The 22,099-nt window shown below is 42.6% G+C and overlaps 1 protein-coding gene across 1 annotated transcript in view; it reads right to left on the reverse strand.

Annotated features, from left to right (window-relative positions):
- Positions 1-3,773: 3,773 nt before the first annotated feature.
- Positions 3,774-22,099, reverse strand: part of NPAS3 (neuronal PAS domain protein 3) — an 855,986-nt gene continuing 837,660 nt past the window's right edge. The window contains 3 exon segments of the mRNA XM_012647885.1: positions 3,774-5,113; positions 6,919-7,043; positions 10,438-10,585. Coding sequence (XP_012503339.1) covers positions 3,774-5,113; positions 6,919-7,043; positions 10,438-10,585 — 1,613 coding nt within the window.

Here is a 22,099-nt window from a genome sequence, read left to right on the forward strand (position 1 = left end):
GAGATGATATTTATTATTCTTGGTAGCTTTTGGACAAAAGTGTTTCTTTTTCAGTTCAATTCATTCATATCTTCATTTTTTGGGAGATCACAGGCTTAACAGTTGACCCACCTTATCCTTAACTTTGAGATAACAGCTGACACTTTAATTTTTTAAAGAGTTACCAGCTGACCTGCCTTAAAATGTGACAGGCCACATGCTAACCTAAGTATAATACAGCACAACCATGACTTCCTCAGCTCGTCTGGAGAAAGAAAATACATATTTAGTATAAAGAGAAGATATAAGCAATGGAACAGTTGGTTATACATTACAGACTAATAAATGAAAATATCGAGTGCATTTTAAATGATTAATGTATGAAAACTGTCATCATTACTGTGCATTAATCAAGAAAAAATGCACACTTCCCATAGTGGTTAATGTTGCAGGCCCATTGTTCAGCTTTGATAATGTGCATAATAACGCTCAGTATGACAATGAGTTGGGGTAGCTGAAATTTAGGATGGTTGCAAGTTTGGTGTAGTATTTGGATTAGCATCTTAATCTGTGCCTTGTCAGCCTTATCATCAGTATATAAGCTATGTATTTTTTTTTCCAAAACTAGCAAAAATATGGATGCATTTTTTTTTTTTTTTACTTTTTTTAAATAAAGAAAAATGACCAAGGTACCTGCTTAAACAAATACTACCAGCATTCATTAGTTAGGATGGTTACATGTAAAAGAAATGATGCCAGATAGTAACAAATCCAAGAGAAGTTTATTATGAAAATGGCACCTGCGGATGAAAAAATTAAGTTACATAAAGACAACCATGTATGTGACATGTATGAGAATCTACAAAAGTATAAAAAGAACCCTGTTGTAAATGAAGTATGTACATTTCTGATTTGCAGCATTATCAATGGTCAATGAAAAAAAATGTTTCAAAATAAGCCAGGCACTCAGGAAGTTAGGTCCGGTTAGCTTCACACAAAACAAATGTACCATAGCTGTCGCTTTGTAACGTTTTAATTATTTTTTATATATATATTGTAGAGTTGGTAACACTGCTAAGATTTTTACGAACAGAATATCCCTTTCCCCATTATTCAGCTACTTGGCACCAGTCTCCTCATAAAAGTTTTCATATATTTGTACAAGAAATAGTTAAAAACACAGACACAGTCTTCACAGGTAATGAAGTGTTTTTTTTTTTTTCATTTTGTAATTTTAAACACTATGGATTTAGACAGCAGCTGTGATTATCTGTTAGTTTAAATCACCAGAAATCATTTTGACACAACACAGAAACATTTATAAAAGAAAAAAACAGCTGTCTAGCTGTTCTTTGTAGCTGATAGGTGCATTCCTTTGATTGTTCAATAGCTAGAGTAGAGCTTCCAAAATTAATCTTTAAAATTTCTCGATCAGCCTTCTTCACCTTCTAAACCTACTTAAATCTTTCAAGTAAGCTCACTATTAAAATTTGCGGCGTTTACCTTCTTTTTGTTATTTTTCCACCGTGGTTTGGGCCCAACTCATGGAATCAAAGGTACTAGAGGAATCCACTCAATACAGTGATATTCGAAGGACAGCCGAGTTACTATATTAGCATTGCACGAATAAACAAATATATGACAATTCTATATTCCATTACCCCCTCCCATTTTGTTTCTTAAAAACGTTGGTTGACTTTTGAAATAATTTTCTATCTCACTAGTAATTGCTTTATATATTGCTCCATCAGCCAACCTGAAAGGAAACCAAAGAAAAGCACCCACTGCTTATAGGTAGAGCACAAGGGACTCTGGGAATGTTAACAACTGAGGCTATATGGCATCAATTTATTTACTATATCTGAGCATTATTCTTCAGTGCTTTGTGTTGCACTCCAGAAGAGAGAGTCATACCCAGAATTCCGTTGTGGAAAAAATGGCTCCATTAACCTTGAGCTAGTTAAGAGTCTTTTTATCTCTGAGAATGAAAGAGATTTTTGGAGATGGGGGAAGGAATGAAGAGGAGGGGAAGGGGGGAAGAAGGGAAAGGGAAGGAAGGAAAGGAGAGGTAGGGAGAATATACACCAGCAAAGCAACAGCAGGAATTTTAAAAGGTAAAACGGAAGATTCACAGACAGTAGAAGCAGCATAGGGTGACATTACAGAGGAAGGCCACCACACAAAAACCACTAACCCCCAAGAATCACTGATTCACTAGGACTGCAGGAATGGGACTGTACCACTCCGGACTAGAGATAGAGCACAGAGAAGACAAAAGACAAAACAACTACATTAGCTTAGTATATACTGCATATAGAAACACACATTGAAACTGCAATGGGACTGACAGCCAAGGACACATACACGTTGTACACATTACAGTTCTCACATCTGTTATTAGATGCCTTAACAAACAGCTGCCAAAAATGAAGTGGAAGAATTTATACTTGACAGTCATTTGGAGTGTTTGACACCACACTGATTTCTGGCAACAAAGACAAAATAGGATATTTTTTTCTTTTTCTTTTTCTTTTTTTTTAAATTTTTTTTTTTTTTACTTAATGTGCAGTTTTCAGTTGCAGTTATCTGTCTGAAGCTTATTAACCCATTCTTTAGTTTTAAAACTTATTGGTTTTCAACCCAGAAATAAGAACCAAAGGGAAATAAATTCCACCAAATCAAACCAGTCCCCCAAAATACAACCTTCCTTTTTTTAAGCAAGAAATGAAAAAACCCAAAAACATGTTAAATATTTTTCCTTCTTTTACTCCGAAGTGTTACTGAAGTTGCAAAATTAGCCTCAGTTAGACTGAGTAAGGAAAAAAGAGCTCAACAAAAGGCAGTATGTACCTAAACTGCTCCTCAAATCAGTTTGATTGAGTTTTCCAAAAGCCCCTTTAAAAAGGGCTTTACTGACCCATTAAATTTAATGTGAGGCTGTGTTTGTTAGTTGGGAGGTAAAAAATTTTAAGTCCTGCAGCAAACGTTAATGAGGGCTTTGTCTTAACTAACCAAGGAGACTGCAGCAATGGACTCCAGACCAGGACAGAACACATTTTTTTTTCCAAAACCCAGCCCAGGAGCTGCATTTTGTATGAAGACATTACAGATTAATAAATGATAGCACCATGGTTTTAGAAATTAAGTTAATGTTTCAGTAATTAACATTTAGTCCAACTTTTTTTAAACATTCTAGTCACAGGCCAGAAATTAAGTTTAAGAACCCAAATTATTTTTATGTGCAAGTAAGAAAATCTTAAAATCTTAACCATAAAAAGATAATTAAATTCTGCATAAAATTCTAAAATACTATTCCCCTATTTTTAAAGGAATTAGGAACAGAAACAAAAAAAACCACCCCATTTCATTTGACTTAGTCAAACAGGGCACATTGTTTATGCTTGTCTCTTTCCATCTTGATCATATCAAGATCTTTATGGAGAAAACCCAATGGTTGTCACTTGAGAAATCTCTTGACCACAAGACTGAGTATTCTATGGCAGAGGCATATACACATTAAAGACATCTTAATAAAGATGCAAAGGAAAGCAAAACAACCCAACACACATCTTAGAAGAAGACAAAATGGCAGGCAACTGGTCATCTGACCCTCTGAAGGTAAAAAATAAACATATCTTTACACGAAAGAATAAGTCAAGTTAAAGAAAGAGGGGATGGAATGGGGACCGTCGCGCTGGGAGAGACGCTGACCTGCTCGAATTCAAAGTGCTAGAATTAAAGGTCTAAACGAAAACGCCCACGATGCCTCCGAGCGGACCCTGCCCCGCCGCGCCTCAGTCCTCCTTGCGCTCCAGAGTCTGTGCCGCGTGGATGCCGTTGCTGTAGACGGGGAAGGGCAGCGTGGAGAAGAGTCCCTCGGCCGTGGTGAACACGTTGCCGGCGGGCATCTGCGTCAGGCTGGCCGCGCTCACCGCGCCGCCGAACGGTCCCGACATGTTGAGCCGGTGCACGTGGTGGTAGAGCATCTCCATGGGCGTCTTGGGGTCGAGGCCGAAGCCGGGGCTGTTAACGTCCACGAAGTTAACAGCGTGCGCGTTGGGCAGCAGGTTGCCCTGCATGGCCAGGGTCACCTCGGCGGGCGCGTAGCGGATGGTGCCCGTGGTGTAGACCCTCTGCGCGGCCGTGCTGGTGGCGGCCAGGGTCCCGGTCACCCTGTGCACCAGCGGGAGCACGACGTTGCCCGCCTGCAACCTCTGCAGCGCCTCCAGGTCCCCAGTGTACAGCAAGGAGTTGGATGCGCTGGGGCCGCCGCCTCCCCCGCTGCCACTCCCGGGGTGCTTGTCCCGCGGGGACGCCGAGAGCGGGGGCGACAGCGGGTCGGAGGTGACCGGGGCCAAGGCCGTGGTGGCCGAGGCGCTGAACTGGGTCTTGCGGGCGGCCGCGCCGTCAGCGCCGGGCGGGGTGAGGACCGAGTCCGGGATGGCCACGTGCAGCCCCCCGCCGCCCCCACCGCCCTGCGGGGACGGGAAGTGCTCGGAGCTGGGGGGCTTGGTCATGCTGTAGGGAGACTCGTTCCTGGAGATCTCCCTGTTGGGCGGGTAGTTCCAGATGCTGCTGTCGTTGTCGAAGTTGATGGGTTCCGAGATCTCCGTCTTGATCTTGAGCACCGAGGCACTGTTGGGGGAGGACAGCAGCCGCGGGGGCTCCACCAGGCCGGCGTCCAGGCCGCCGGGGCTCGACGCGCTGGACAGGCGCCGGCGGCTGGCGTTGCCGCCCTTCTGCCGTTTCCGCCTCTTCTTGCGCTTCTGGTGCTTGCTGGAGGCCTGCGCGCCCGCCTCGCCCGCGCTGTCCGAGTCCTTGGCGCTGTCGGACGTGAGCGACTCGCAGTTCTGCAGCCGCAGGTCCGACTCGCTCTCCACGTAGCGCTCCACCTTGATCTGCATGGGGCCCAGCGCGCCGAAGCCGTCCTCGCCCGCCTTGGGGTTCTCAAAGTCCGAGTGCTCGAAGCTGTCGTCGCTGTCGCGGCTGTCCGGGTTGCTGGAGCTGTGGCCGTCGTCGTTGCAGTTCATGTCGTTGTCGCACGCGTTGCCTGACTTCTTCCGGTCGGGCTCCGGGTCTTCGCTGTTCTCGGAATGATTCCCCTTCTCGTCGGACTTGGAGTTCTCGTTGTCCTCTGCGTGGGCCGCGGCCGGGGTGGCGGGGTGGGGGCGGGGACAGGAGAGAGAGAAGACACCACGTTAGCAGCGCGGAACCGGCCTCCCATCTGCGGGTGGGTCGGGGAAGGGGAGCAGAGGAGGTGTCGCATCATGAGCTTCTCCACCACCTCTTGAGGACGTACAGCCTGGGCTTTCCCTCCGTTGAGGGCCCGCATTAACTGGACGGGTACTCAGTGCGGGCCGCGGACCAGCAGCATGGGCATCGCCTGGACAACGTTACCAATGCCGAATCTCAGGCCCCACCCAGCCCTGCTGAATCAGATTCTGCCTTTGAACGAGATCCCCAGGTGACTCTGAGGCACACTAAAGTTTGAGAAGTCCTGCAAACGTACTCAGGGAGTCAGATCAAATAACCGGAAGGTGTTAGTGACACATAAAATGATGGTATGCAAGGTGACTTTCTGAAGAGGTCTGTACCTTCCACTGGCGAATATTTGTTCGTTATGGAGAACCACACTCCCTCTTTCCATTTCTTGCTGTTTTTCTCCAGAGCACTTGCTACCATCTAATTTTCTACTATGTCTTAATTATTATTTTTATTTACTTCTGTTTCTCCGCCCCCCTAGAATATAAGCTCCATGCAGTGGGGAATTTTTGTCTATTTTGTTCACAGCTATGTACTATATAGAAAAGGGGCAGAGACTGTTTATTCTAGAACTTATGTGTTAGTAAAACCTTAATTACTGCAATTTAGGGGATAGGAAAACAGGGTCTGTGGCGAGTACTCCTTTCCTCCTCCTGCCTCGGAATCTCGGTCTGGAGTAGAGGCATGCGTGTGTGTACACGCTGCAGAGCAGGTGCCCTAGTGATGGGGGAAACCAAGTCACCCACTACATTTTAGGGAAAAGCAATTTTCCCAGAAACACAATCACAGAAGATTTGGGGATGAAGCCTGACTGGCAGCCTGGACCAGAGCCTTGTGCAAATCGTGTAACTTCTGGCCTTTGTTTCCTTTTCTGTAGCAGAAGAGGTTGGGTTAGAAAAGACTTAGGATGTTTTTGCAGCTGTAAAGTCCTATGAGTTCAGTGCTTCTCGGCCCTATGTGTGTCTGTGGCAAGGGGCTGCAGATTGGAGAAAAAGTAAATTTTTTTATTAACTTTCCTGTGTCCCAAAGAACTACTCAGAAGTCTGCTTGCCCAAATAACTGGAAATGGGAGAACATGGATTTGTCCTGCATGGATCAGAAAATAAGTAACAATCCAGCATCCCGAAAGAGGCATTTACCCATGCCATTAAGCATCCCACTTTAGAGGCTCAGTCCCAGTCTCATGTTGGTGAGAATGTGAATATTTGGGACCCCAAGCCACACAGACTCCTGGAACTACCCCTGGTACGTGCTTCCAATAAAGAGGCCGGAACTGGCCGTGGGGTTAGAGCAGGGCTCCTTCTGCATGGTCGGTGAGGGGCTGACATGAAGTGACTGCTAAGTCAGTCAACCTCTTTCTGTATATTTGTGTGTGTGTATATATGTTTATATTCCACAGCATATATATAATGTATATATTTATAACAAATATGTTATTTATCCACCACATACCTATATGTACTGTGTGTGTGCATATAGGATGTGGTGTACAAATTTATACATATGTGTGTGTGTAGAAACAGGCGGAGAGAGACTCAGTAATCGCTTGAAGTGACATATGTCTATATATAAAATTTGGCAGTTGTTTTGCCTCTGACGATGGCCTTTTGGCAGTTGCCCACCCCCGGGGTGTGGACTGGCAAGCCGTAACTGCAGAACATGGTGAAGAAGTAATACCTGTAATACCTGAGGTGTCTTTAGAGTCTGACTCCGAGTCGGATGTCTCTGAGGATTCGGAGGTTTTCTCTGGCATGTGGGGGAGCTGTGCGATGTCCATTGGTGTGTCCTTGTACTCGGGATTGCTGTGGGGAGGGAGGCATTCGTCAGGAGTGCAGACACCCATTCTGCATGGTTTGCTTTGGACCATCTTCCCCCACTGCCTGGTCCCAAACTTCTGGAGTTTTTAAAGTTTACAAGACTAAACATGAAATCATTTCTCAGCTCTTCACGGGACTTTTATGGAAGCTTGGAGTGCACGTGCCGGGGTACAGGTGCTCCCTGCTACCGTGATTGAATACCCAAATGCTCCACGAAAGCCACTGAAAAGCTTTTAAATCATCAGGTACCGCCGGGGGCCAGGGAGCTGTGCTGCCTGACATTCTTCCCCGCATAGCACCTGGGGAAGGGAGGCTGGCACGTACTCTCGACAGTTCGCTCCCACACCGCCCGGTGTGCCCTGTCTTCTCTTGGACAGCTAGTGAGTCCATGTCCTCTGTACCCTTGTCTTGGTCCCTTGATGTAGCCTCTCAGCTGTTCAGATGGCTCCAAAGCTACTGGTGGGGGGCAGAGCCCTCGGCGCCTAAGGATCTGGCAGAAGCACAGGTGCGCTTTGGGATGCGTGGATTATGGCTACCAAACTGTCAACACACCCATTACAATCACATTTTCATCTGCTCATGTGGTGTACACCTGTGGCTTATTAGCTGGAGATCTGATTGCAGTGGGGAGAGTCCCAGTGTGAAAGAGGCCCTGACAGAATGGATCTAACCCCATTTGCACAAATGTGCTTAATTTTTGTTCTATTTTTAATTCAGAAACAAGCCTTTTCTGGAAAAGACAGCATGTTCGGTCAGTTTGAGCTAGTTGCCTTCTGGAAATGCCACTCCAAGGCCAGCCTGATGTATAAGCAGTATGGGCTAATCTGAAGGCACAATGAAAGCCTCCTGCCACAAAATGGGAGATGCCTCTCCTGTCCTTCCGTGATGGCTAGCCAAGCAGAGACCTACAGTTGATGATTACTGACGCATTTGCTGATCTCTAATGAAATTTCTATATTAAAGAGTCACTATTTTAGTAACTACTCTAAAACTGCAAATGTCCCTGGGAGGGGTGATTCACTAAGATGGATTATCGGGCATTTACTCCTTAGTGTGAATTAGCTTCAGCTGCAAAGCTTTCTTTAGATAATCAGATGACACTAATGGCGGGAAGGTGGACTTAGCGCCGCTGCCTCTGAATACTCTACGAGTCTATAATTCTATGCAGCACCGTGAGGGAATGGCAAGAAGACTGGAGGAGCAGTAATTTCAGAACCGGGACCGACAAGCCTGGATTGGGGCCCGGATGTGAGGGATCCCGGGAAGGAAGAAGTAGCATGAAAGTGTTGCTCAGGGAAGAACAAAAGACAATGTGGGAAAGAAAACCAAACTTCAGTTGTTGCTGTTTTGCCAGGGCCACATCATTTTCTTATTAGATCTCTAGCTGGCTTGGTGGAGTCTCCTCTGCTACAGCCCATCTACGTTCAACTTCCTTGGCCCAGAAGCCATGGGGATTCCCAGATCCCCCGTCTGCCAACATATAGTCTGTAATCATTGACCTCAGGGTGGGTCTTTTGGTCAGCTGAAACAGGTCTCTCATGTCTGAGATTGAGGCTTTTGAATTTGAATACTGGTCTTTGATGCCCCAACTACTTCCTTCCTATCCATATGGAATTTGATGGAATAGAATCATCAAAGTTCATGAGATTGTACCATTTATCCTAGGCTAGATCAATGACGTTGATCCATAATTGCACAGATTGACTTCTCCTTAGACTTCTTATTTACTCCCTCCACCTGAGGACAGAGGAGGAGGTCATGAGGCTGATAAAGCTGTAAGAAAGATCCAGGTAGAAAGATATCTCTCTGAATGGGAGTAAAACCCACACAGATGACTTCAGTATTCTATGTTACACCAACATGGGACTCAGACACTTCTCTAGCCTATGGGGTCCCTGCTACCATTGTTTTAATTCTTAATAGTAATAGGTCCCCTTGACACAACATCATTTCTGCCTAGCAAAAGAATGTCAGTGCCACACTACCTCACTCTATTTTCTGTTTGGCATAAGTGTTTTTATAATCTCTGCATCAAATAGAGTCACTGTTCCACAAAACTTTATGTACAAGGATTCTTTGATATCAGAATCCGTCTTGAGCATTTCACAAACACAGGGCATAGTTTGCATGAAAGCCAGGCCTTTGAAAAAGCCACATTAAATACATATACTTTTACCTTGAGAGAGAGTTAATGTAGAGCAGAAGAGGTCAAAAAAAGGAAACAGAAAGTAGATAAATGAAGACTCTTTTAAGTGGTGCACATTAAGGGCCTCTCTAGAGCAATAATCATTAGTGTCTGATTGATATGCTGTTGGTAGCAAGCACATTCATGCCTTCAAGTCATCACCAAAGTATGTGAACACACTCCGAAAGGCTGATGTGTTGATGAGCCATGGTTGTTAGCTTCTCAGCTCCATTTGGCTGTCTCAAAGAAAAATGGGATTCAGGTACTCCCTGTCTAAATTATCAGCCAAAGGGCACCAACTTCCATTCATAAGACCTACTGAAAGTATTTCTGCTCAGACCACGTGTGGGCTCGGCTTGGTGGCTTTAGGCCAAGAAAAGCCAAAGACTGGAGCACAGTGGTGGGAGACAGGCTAAGCATTGTGAGAGCTTCATGACAGGATTGGTGGAGAACTTGAAAGCTTGCCCCCAGACTCACACCACGCAGTCTGTTGGTCTTGGTTACGTTTCTGCCACTTTGAATCCAAAGGCAAAAAGTAGATAGGGAAGGAGAGAGATGGTGTCTCACTAAAATTTAGGAAGCAGCTGAGCTTGGGCTCATTTGTGAATATAAATTTGAGGACACATTTTGAGAGCAGAAACACTTGCCAGAGATTGCAGAAGAGTAGGCAACAGAAGACTGCCTTCTCAGTTTGTTACCAAAGCCATAATGCCGAGGGAATCAAACCCTGTGGAAAGTGCTAAGGGTGTCAAAGGGATGAAATATAAGAGGAATATAATGTACCCTGCTACTTGTCTTCCATTCCCCTTTGCTTAATTTTCATAAGGGTTGGAGTGTGTGAGTGTACGTGTGGTGGGGATAAAGAGGTGCTTTTTGGGTGCTTTAGCTATAGGCCAAAGTCTGTATTCTTTTTCCAGCCTGAGCATTTGTAGAGAAACTAAAGCAACTTCTGCAGAGCTGCCCAAATGTTGACACACCAAGAATTACTGAAAATTTTGCAAATCTCCCCCACAAGTCCCTTCCAACATAGTTAGATCTTCTCATATTTCTTTGAATCTTGTGGAAATAATAGCAGAATTTCCATGAGGTTCCACACTAGGCACTGTTAAAAGATAATACAACATGCCATCTATTAACCATAGGGCTGCATATTTTATAATAGAGGCAGAAATAAAAAAGAATTAGAAAACATACCTAAGAAGATAATTCACCCAGATGATATTCTTTTCATTTGCATTCTTGGCATTAATAGCTATGGTGGCACTAGACTGTATCCAAATATATCCTCCATTTTTCTGCATCCAACGATAGTACTTTGTCACACACTGACCCTTATTCAGCACTGGGGAAAAAAACAAAACAGAAGGCATTGTGTTAAGACTGGGAGCAAAAGATTTTCATCTCTGCAAAACTTTACGCCTAGAAATGGGAGGTCCTGCACCACGGCAGGGGTGGCCCTCTGTATGCTTAATGTAGAATGCCATTAGTAGGACAAATGAAATCAACAATTCAGTGGGGCGTGGCAGCTCCAGAGCCAGGGTTATCGGCATTTGCAGCAAAACTTTATTCCGTTTTGGGGCAGCCATGGTGTGAAAGGAAGAATAAAAGGACTACAAATCTTTTTGGCTCACAGAACACCTAATGCAGTGTGGATACTGTCAATAGGTTTGACGTCAGATGGCAAATTTGTGTGTGATTTATTCATAGCTCGAAGGGAGACTTGTTTGAGATTCTGGATATTTGAATGTTTCCAAATATGCTTTACCCCTCTGTCTTTGATCATTTCTCCTCAGTGTGAGCAGTATCAACCAGCGCCCTTACACATCTGCTCCTTTTGATCTTGTCTCACAGAAATTTATAATCCTCGGTTGAACTAAATTTACATTGGTCAGTCGGGGGAGATTCTGGTGAGACTTTGCTGAATGCTGGAACAAAATAAATTCCCCAGTCGAGTCAGAGAGAAGCGCCGGCCTAAGGGAGGCACAGAATTGACTTGGCTAGAGCCAAACAGAGTGACAGCTCCACACAGACTCTGAAATATGGCCCAAAATGAAGGAACAAGTAAAAACAATCAGTAATGTGAAACGGTGCCATTAAATACCCACTGAAAGAGAGCTTTAAAATGCAGATGTTAAAAATGATACTTTAACCAAAATCTTGCCAAGGTGAAATTGATTTGATTTGTATCTGGGTACTCCTGAGCTAGTAAAAGGGGAAAGTGCAGTAAATCATCCCCTGAAATAAAGTGCTACGGATGGGAATGGTTTAAAAGGATGCCGGAAATGTGCAAAACCCGCTGTTATTGCTTGGACACGGATCGCAGCAACTCGGCGCCCCCCAACAGCGCACCGGCAGGATGGCCACTAGAGGGCAGTGTGCACTCGTCTACGGCGCCCACTTTTGGCATGTCCTTGTCTCTGTCTGCTAAAATGAAAAACCTCTAACTGCTGTAATAAATTTGGCTAAATTAGCTGCTAAATGGTTATCTCAAGTAATATGTATTTGCATTAATCATCTTGCTCTAAACCAGAACAAGCCAGAGTCCTAAAGACGTAGTAAATTCATATTGTCCATTTAATTACGGCTAATAAGTGCTTCATATACAATAGTTTCATGAAGTACATTTTGATTTTTTTTGGGGGGGGGGTGGATGGGTAAAGAGAAGTCACTTTGGAAAAGAGCCACATATAAGGCTGCTGAGGCTCATTGTCATCATGTCCTGAGCTGCTTTTCCCGGCTCCGAAAGTGTTCAAAAATCATACCGCCACATATTGTACCCATAAACATATGGACTTTGAAGCTTTTCTTTCATTGTCCCTTTTCTCTCACAGTACACTAACTGGTGGGTTGTAAAGTTTACTAATCATGTCTTAACTGTTTGCTTGAAAAAGCCTTTGATGAGTATTTCGAATGGTGGCAAGTTCCATTCTGAACCATTCAGCAGTTTAGCGTATTTTTAAGGCCCGGAACTGTCATCTTCTCTTGGTGGCGGGGCTCCACAGGTAGCATTGTACTCTCCTTTTGTAGGCGATTGTAAGTTCTGCCATTCTGCATGCATGGCTTCCCAGGCTACAAAACTGCGTGGTGAAGCTGAAAGCAGTAAAATACTAACTCCGCCATACAGCTCTTCTGTCAAACCATTGTTGCATGCAACGAGACGTGCTTTTATTCAGATCCTCTCAACCTGGTTAACTGTTAATGGGGGAACGATGGGTTATGTAATTCTGTCCACTATTTTCAGAGAAAACTTTGTAGCACTTCAATCAATGGTTGGTGGGTGTAATTCTATCTGCTTTGTATCTAGAGTAAAGAATAATTCCAAATGGGCATTTTTAACAATGGCAAAGAGATTAAGAAATCCCTTTTTATAATCCCCTGAAGAGAACATCGAGATAGAAGGCCAGCTCAGCCCAGCCTGGCTGGGGATTCTGGGCTGGAATTTGATCAAAAGCAGGCATTATTAAAAAAAAAAAAATATTTCCTGTATTCAAAGTATTGAAAGGGGCAAAAGGATAATGGCATTATAAAATCAAAGTAGAATTTACAGAATCAACATAAAGATTACCTCATCCCCTTCCTAATAATACTTTCTCATACTTAAAAACAAACAAAATCCCAATTCTGAAATGGGCACCCAGCAAAACATCTGCTTCCCTGGTGGTCTCCAGGTGTGTGCTGAAAGGCTTCCTTGCTAACAGACAGATACTGTGTCATCTTTTTGAGTTAAGGCTGGATGTCTGGGTCTGCTTAAACGTATCTGCGTTTCCCAAGGAGAGAAATACAGTCCTAATTTATTAGGGCCCATGAATACAATAATACAGCTGTCTTTATCACCCAGGCCAGGTGCCATCTAGCAAAGAGAGGAGACCTAAATGTAGAAGAGGCAGGACCAGGTGAGTGTTGATGTGAGGGGCGACCGTAAAAGGACCGAAAAGAAAGGAGACCCTCAGGGACTCCTCGCAGAGCCAGGGAGCCGCTCCGTTGCCTGTAACTCAACCGTGGAGAATACACAGAGCAGCTTCAGGAGCCCACCACGGTCAGCTGCAGAAGACAAGTTTGACCTAACCCAGAGTTTCTCCTGGGTTCAGTCTGACAGAATTCTTAAAGGGTTAACATTCTAGTATGCTCTCAGATCGTGCCTCTTGCCTGGGGATTAGTGTTTTTCTGAATGAAACCCCCAAGCGCCAGTGGAAGTCTAGGTAACTAAAGATGAAGTGTTGAGGTGTTGACCAAAATATTGCCCAGGTTGCTTTGGCTTTCAGGAGGTCCCATGGAATTTTGCCTCTTTTATAATGAACAAGGAATAATTTTCGCTTGGGCTTCCAGAATATAAATTTATGATTTTGGGATGAAGCTTCTTTCTTGAAAAAAAATCACACTGGCAAATCAGTTGGATCATTCCAGCTGCGCCAGAGGCAGGATCTGACAGCTTTTCCTGAGCTCATGTGGTCCTAATCAGCTCAAGAAGAAAAGCCACCTTGGTGCCAGGTTGAAAGAGATTTTTAGTGTGTAATAAATTAGAGAACTTGAAAAACACAAAAAAACTTTTTTGATTCTCTTTAATCCAGTGGCTGTTGTTTTTATTTGCAAGTTTTACGTTTCGATAGCAGAGAGAAAGGAGAGAATATTTGTGTCAGTTTGTTTCATTAAAAAAAAAAATCCCCTGTTGTGGGGAAAAACAAAAATAAGCACAATGTTAGTTACTTGATGTGGATGTCCTTCAAAAATAGTTAATTGTCCCTTGAAAAGAGATGGCCACTCATCAAATCAATAAGCTCAGGAGTAATTTCGTAACCATATACACACCCTATAAAAAGGAAGCAGAGGAAGAGGAAATGTATATGTAGATTATATTTTACTATCTCAGCCATGTGATATGGCCTGAGTACTTCTAACATGTATACTGGCATCTTTTCTTCGGTTTATCCCAAAGTTTACTTTCTGCCGTCCACAATTTTTGGGTTGACCAGCCTGCATGTCTCTCACCAAATTCACTGATCAAGTCATAATGTCTCTAGAATTGTATCTTTAGAATTGTACTATAGGAGTTAGTTTTTATTTAAGGATCTCAATACTTTTAACTGGCCTCTTCTTATATTTTACAAGGTAAATGTGAAGATGCGGGGAGGATAAATAAGTCTTCACTGGTTCACTTAGAATCTTGAATGGTCCCAGCCATTGATTGTGAAGGCCTCTGCTCCCTCGCCAGAACGCGCTCCTTGTTACTCAGAGTCCTAAGCAATTGCTTTTGGCTATTACTGCTCTAAGGAAAACCAAGAAGCTGTTGTCAGCACCATCCCACCCTCTAAGATTTAAGTGCCTTAGAGTTACAAACTGTGCTCTTCAGAGGACAGAGGTGACCTCCCACTTGTGAGAACACCACCACAGAGACAAACAGAGGGATTTAAGCCCTCCTGGTTGAACTGTTCCAGCCTAGTTCATCTGACAAATAGAAAACCTTTGGCTAGTGGAGTCAAAACACCACCCACCCCTAACTGTGAAGGGAGCTGCGAATACAGTGCCGTTAAAAAAAAATTGTAGCGTGCTTACACTGTAGAACACATGACCTTTTATACACACATTCTGCCCCCCACCCCCAAGACTAGATGCTAAGTGTTATGGAACATATTTTTTAAAATGTCACCTGGTCTCTTGGTTTGAGCTTATTGGTTGGCATACAAGAAATGCACCGCTTACAGAGAATAGTCACTCTCGCCCCAAATCTGGTAAACTTTTTTGCTGAGGCTCACATCCATGGCCCTGCGCACAGTTTCCAACAGAGAGATTTCAGTTTTCCTTGGGAAAACCCTGTCCGCAGACACAGACTGATAACTGAAAGGACACAAAGGAAGCCAGTGTCCGTGGCAGGAACATAATTCTGTTAGTAAATCAAAACAAATCAGTACAAATTTGCCTTCAGAAATATGGAGGAAAAAAGAGAACATGGTCTCTTCCTGTTGGGCTGTTCTACAAAATCAAAGCCAAAGATTCTAAATAGTGAGTTAGTTGTGTCATAAAAAGAAGGAAGCAGTCTAATTCAGTCTGAAGAGGAGATGAACACATATCAAAAGCGGTCTTTTAGCAAAGTGTCTCACAAAAGGACATTTTAGTAGTTTGCATATGCATTAAAAAGCTGCAATACTTGGTGTATTCAGGTAAGTATAGAATAAATAGGAAATGGTGAGATCATCAGAGATTCCCCACTTGACATTCACACAGCTGAACAAAGAGCTTCATTATCGTCATGGCGATATAAGGGCTGCATCTGCAGCGACATTCATCGCCTCCTTGAGGTACCTTCGTCAGCGGCCGCGGAGAACAGAGCGGGTGCCTTCTGCTAGAAACTCAAAAATTATTTCTGAATTCACTAAAGTGGAGTGTGTGTATGTGTAAGTAACGGGGTGTGCTAGAATCACACTTTGTACTTAATACCACAGTTGGGTGCTTAGCTGTAGCCACTGGTTCTCTTTCTACATTCACAAAACTGGCAGATGAAACATGAAAAAGAATACTGACTCTTTAATCTCCGCTTCTCCACCTAAGGCCCAAGGCAGGCTGACAGGGAACTTCATTCTGGAAACAGGATTTTTTTTTTTTTAAATTCTGGATTACTTTTTCCTTGGCTTTTGAAAATCCATAGGCTATCAGGGAATAAACCTGACATAGACTTAAAACAAGTTTCTTTATCTAAAAAGTTATAGTCCTTGATGTTTACAGGAAGGTCATTTTCAAAACCCACAGGAAAAACAGCATTATAGCTAGAAACTGCATTAAGTGCTTTATTTACTCACAAAAAAGACAGTTTTTCACTTAGAACTGCTTATAGGATCAACTGAGGCTTTGATGCTGTGCAGACTTCCCTATAGATTTTGCAATTAGTCAGCTAGATGTCTTAAATAGCAGGCGTTCACAAATTGGCTTTTAGTTTTTTGTGCTGAGCAATATTTGGTGAAGTTGAATGATATTCGAGTTACGAGCTTAAGGACAGAAGACCTGTGGATGTTCTGTGAATGACTATGTATCATCTATGGATTTGCCTCCTAATACGCTAATGACAGGCCCTGCTCGAATTGCTATCTGTGTGATTTACAATCTCAGGAGAGGTTTTTTCCTATACCACTGCCAATTGATAGATTTTTATTAACTCTTAATATTGAATCATGCAGGAAACTTTTCATTGATTTAGAACATGTTAATTTGTTAAGCTTCAAAAATAAACTCCCCTTCTCTTTGTGATAATGTATTGAACTGGAGACTAAGGCTTTTAAATTATGATGGTATCATGTCCTAGGACAGGAAGAATCAAAGTAATTGTTGGCATGATGGACATCCGAGATCTCAGATTTTTTCAAGCCGTTTCTGTCCAAGCAGGGAGTTTCAGTAGCACTCGTTCCTGTCCTTCTCAGCCTAAAATGGTTAAGGACAGAGTGATTTTTAGCACTCACAGCTTTTTTTTGGTGGGGTGTCGGGAGGGAGGATTTGCTATATAAAGGAAAAGCAGCGAACTCTTTAGCATGGAATTAGGAAAGATTTATGGCTAGGAACTGAGGGATTTATTCAGTCATTTGACAGATCATTTTTGAGTGCCTACTCTGCGCCAGGCAAGATGGGATATCATAGTGTGCAAAATCCGTCACGGGCCTGTCCTCTCACGTTAGTCTCCATCAGTCATGACATCTGCATTCCCCGAGCCAGTGCCTGCGTTAGCTTTGGAATATGATAAAACACTGGACAATGAAGCTTAAGGGGAAGTGTTGACCGTGGGAGGTGGCTGAAAAAGTTGTTTTCCCTCTGGAAATCGGGATTTACCTCTACTTGCCTTTGAATGGGACGGAGAAACATATCAATCATTTTCACGAATATCACTTATAACAGTGATGACTGTGTGGAAAGTGCTATGTGGGTTTATGAAAGCAGAAGGAATCCGACTTGGGCTGGGTGAGTTCTTCACCTCCCTTTAACAATTAAGAGTAATAAGGTATTGAAGCAGTTAATCTGATTAGGATGTAGGCAGAATGGAAAAAAGGCAGAAGGGATGAAGTGGACCTTACACTCAGATTTGTTTTTTGACTCTGGTAGACTCTGTGTCTCTGGATGCGGTCATTTTAAGTCCACTACACATCTTTAAAAAGAAATGAATAAGTGGTGAGGCATAGGTATACAAAACCTACTGTTTTGTAAAATCAGGAATATTTAAAAGAGCCCAGACATATTCTATTTGTCCGATTGTTATGCAGAGTTTTAGAAATCCAAGTGCTTTGTTGTGAAGACATTACAGATTCTCCCATGTAGTCATCATTGTTTCTGGGTAACAGGACTCTAATTTCGGGTTTTATGTTTGATGGCCTTCTTGATCCCCCTAGGGGGATAAACCTTGATTGTTTAAACCAGAGATAGTAACTCCATCCCCTTGCCGGTGTGTGGCTTAGGCTTGGGCATCTGATGAAACCCTGGACTAGGAGACACAAGGGGGCTTCTGTCTCCTGGGGATGCTTCTGGAAATGTTTTCTTTGCTCTCAGAAATGAACATAAAACAGCACTAGCTCTTCCTGAATTTGGACACTGCCCTATGAGGAACTGATGATCAGTAGTGCTATCTTGATAGTCTGATCGAGTGTTTGTTTAGATCTTGAAGAGAAAGTTAATTACAGAGAAGTTCAAGTCATTTTTACTTGGGTTTTCTGTTACTTATAACCAGATGCATTCTAGGTGATATGTCCCACCAAAAATTCTAGGGAGCCAGAGAGTATGTGGGAGTTCATAAAGAGGTTCAAATAACCTGATCTTCATCAACCCTACATTCACGGAAAAACTATTGCATGCCAGACACATATGTGAATTAAATCCTATGTCACTCATTTGAGTTAAAAAAAAAAAAAAAAGCTTGAGTCAAGTTTTTTGAGATCTTCAGGGTGTCGTTAAATAAATGTTTTAAGGAAAGCATTTAAAAAAAAATAGTTTACACAAGTTTAAGAACAAGATGCCATTATAAGAAGTAATGAGATTCATTTTATTTAGGTTAATTGATTTAGGTTAAAATGGATGATTTAGAAGTATGGCTTTTTTTTTTCCTTCCTTCTATTCATGCCTTATAAGAACAATGGGTTATTTTTGGTCAAATATAAGGTTTTTTTTTTTAAACTATAATGAAAGCAGCTACTAATTGAAATAGTAATAGGGAAAAGCCCAAGAATCCATGTGAGGATTGTATTAGAATTTATTAGTCAGTCACAGTTCTGGCTTACTCTCTAGGGAGAGAGAAAAGCTCAGGTGTTTGATTCCTTGTCTGTCCCATGCTCTTCTAAGCTTGTGATGCCCCTGACACTCTCATGTCTCTCCTGCCATTTTGGCTTCTTGCCATTCTCTTTCAAAGTCCAGGGAAAATCTGCTTTCTCGGGGGCTTCTCCATCCTTCCCTTGGTAATTCCCACCTCTGAGGTTCCTGTATTTTGTTTATACATCTTACCAGTCCTCATATTGTGCCAATTATTCGGAACTGGCTGTTTCATGCTGTCTTCTCTACTGGTATGTAAGCTCCTCCAAGGTGGAGACCATATCTTAGTTATTTTGAAACTCCATAGCAAGTACTCACACACGTTAGATGAACTTGAAGAGGGAATATATTACTGCTCATAGTCACACATGCAGTCAAGGACAATAATAGGAAAATATTAACCTGAGGGACAAAACCAAAGATCTCTTTTTGCCTCCTGGGTTGAATATTACTACTATTTATACTGAGTTAACTTTCTCCATTGTTATTAAAAATTTCTTTGTAAAGAAGTCAACTTCTTTATCAAGTAATCACTTAGTTCATTTGAACATTGATTGAGATTCCCTCAGAGACAATTCTTTACTCACATTTTACTATTATTCTTAGAATTCATCCAATTTGAGAGGAAAAGGAAATATAAAAAACAGTGTGTTTTTACTGTTTACTCCATGAGAAATAGTGCCTTCTAAATACTAGTATGGTCAGTACTTCTCAAGCTTTAACAAGAGTCCATTGCAGGCCCGGCGCGGTGGCTCACGCCTGTAATCCTAGCTCTCTGGGAGGCCGAGGCAGGCGGATTGTTTGAGCTCAGGAGTTCGAAACCAGCCTGAGCAAGAGCGAGACCCCATCTCTACTAAAAATAGAAAGAAATTAATTGGACAACTAAAAATACATAGAAAAAATTAGCCGGGCATGCTGGCTCATGCCTGTAGTCCCAGCTACTCGGGAGGCTGAGGCAGAAGGATTGCTTGAGCCCAGGAGTCTGAGGTTGCTGTGAGCTAGGATGATGCCACGGCACTCTAGTCCAGGCAACACAGTGAGACTCTGTCTCAAAAAAAAAAGAGTCCATTGCAGATCTTGTTGACTGTAGATTCTGATTCGGGAAGCTTAGAGGCTTCCTGAAGTTCTGCATTTCTGTACCTCCCAGGGATGCTGATGCCACTGCTCCACAGAAGTCACGGTGCAGAAGTGGAGCAGGGACTCTGGCTGTAGTGAGGCCCTCTTGCTGGTTTCTTTGCTCTATGCTTGCCTGACCATGGGCTTGAAAAGCCAAAATCAGCACTTATCTTTCCCCTGCTCCCCCCAAAAGAGACAAAATATTAATAATACTAATTCACTACTGCATATAATCTGGCTTTATCTTGCCCCCACGTGACAGTCTCTTCAGTGAATGGACAGGCACATGATGTGCGCCGACTTGGCTTCTAAAGAAAGTCAGACATGGTGGCTATTCCATGCATTTCCTTTCTTAGGAATTTTCATATTCATGTGGAAGAAGTGGAAAAACTCATTTGCTTTGGGAAAACATCCAGCCAATGACCAGGTTGCAGCTCAATCCCTGAAGGACCCAGCCCTGAAGAAAGGCTGAGATCAGAAAACAGAAAAAAGTCTCCTGAGCTCTCTCTCTGCATTTGGCCCACCCATCAAACTTTAAACCTTTCCTTCTTCCTTCACTTGCAGCTTCCTTTACTGTGTGCAATGGCTGCATACCCAAATCAACAATTAAATTCCCCCTTTGTTTGTGTGGCAGATGACAAATGCATGGAGGACATCTTGTGTTGCCTAGGCAGGCAGGGCACTTACTTTGATTGATGCTCGGTTGTGGAAAAAAATGAGCTGGGAAGGAATTACAATGGAGGCCCGCAGACTGGAAGGGGATATACTAATTAGTCCTGCATTAAGCAGTCTGCTTGCATTTGGCGATGAGACGCCTTCAGGAGGGAAGTGTAGGGGTTATTGATGCAAAGCAGCACGGAATGCATTATGCAGGTAGCTGTATATTAGTTTTGTTAGGAAATAGAGAAGTTTGTAATTGAGAAATAAACACTTAGGCTACTGTATTTTTTTAACACCCCCCAAGTATATTGGGTAGGTCATGCTTTTTAACTCCACATGATCTCACAGACAATCTGGAAGTCTCTCTTGCTGAAATAACTCTTCCAGAGTCTTCTCAGACTGGGTAAGGTGCTAGGAAGGAAAATACTGCCACCGCATCTATACTCTCTGGCTCCTTTTCTCTGAAATCCCACAGCTCCAGAGCCTTGAGCCTTGCTGCTGGAGCACAACATCAAAAAGAGAAAAGAAGTTTTCTCCCAGGCCACTTGGTAAGGTTTTAGAGAGTTGTTGCTGGTTTTAGAATCCCTGTGTAATTTCACTAACCTACCATGTTAGTATTGATAATGTGATTCTTAGTGATTCTTTATGCTGAAATCCTGTGAACTATCAGGCATCTTGTGTTAACCTAGTGGGATTGAACCACATTCTTGGTTCAATTTATCAGAGTTGTCAAATCCTGGTGCAGCTAAGATTCCCTTTTACTTTTCTTATTCTAGAAACAAGTTCATTTATGGATTTACAGATGCCTAGGCTAGGAAAAAAGATACAAGTGATAAAGATAGTATTTTTGATTATCAGAGACTAGTAAGTCTTTCTTTAAAGCTTTATCCACGAACTGGAGCATAAGACAGATACAAAAATATCAGAAATATTATCAGATGACGAAAACCTATCTTTCATGGACAGAACCAGGAATTGTGCCAATAGCTCTAGGAAGAAAACCTAAATACTTAATGTGGTTTATTTTTTAACCATCCCTTTGTTTTAGAATTCTATCTTATTCGTGAACTGATTCTATGTCACCATGACCTTCTCCTGCCAAGAAGGCACAGTTGAGGCATCCTTCAGTAATAGCCTAGGGCTTTGGACAAGCAAGATGCTGTGCTGGCTTTTTGCCTTTTCTTCCAGTGTTTACACAACCAAGACTTATTACATGTTCTGTCATTTTGTTACTGGGCTGGCTTTGGTTGCCAAATTAGGTAAACATCAGACATTCCATCACACAATTTTAGACTCAATCTTACTTTATAATGATGTTAATGTTTATTGTACAAAGCGAAATGCATTTGTATATTTTAGCATTTTATTTCAGTCACAGAATGCAAAACCTGACATTGGAATCAGTTTGATTTTTTTTGTGTGTGTGATTGAAGATATTAAGCACTACAAGAACGTTGAAATTTCAATCTGATTAGGATCAAACTTCTTCAGGATCAAAACACTCTTTTTCCTCCCCCTACAGTTTTACTAATTGTGTGCTACTTGACATTGTGGAGTTATTCCACAGCATGAGAACTAAATATGTGAAGTGTATTTTACCATGCAGAATTATCAGCTCATTCTATTTGTTTTTCATGTGTTTAAGGTTATTAAAAGAACTCGAAATTAGAAGTCATGTGTATGAGTTAAAAGAGTGAACTCAATCATTGTTAGTAGGCTAAATCATAAAGCAATAGCCAGTATGTCAATATCAAGTAATGAAAAAAATCACAGAATTTGAAAGCATACCTTCTCTGTTTATTAGTTG

The sequence above is a fragment of the Propithecus coquereli genome, unplaced genomic scaffold (assembly GCF_000956105.1).
Source record: "Propithecus coquereli isolate 6110/MARCELLA unplaced genomic scaffold, Pcoq_1.0 Scaffold273, whole genome shotgun sequence".
Taxonomy (NCBI): Eukaryota; Metazoa; Chordata; class Mammalia; order Primates; family Indriidae; genus Propithecus; species Propithecus coquereli.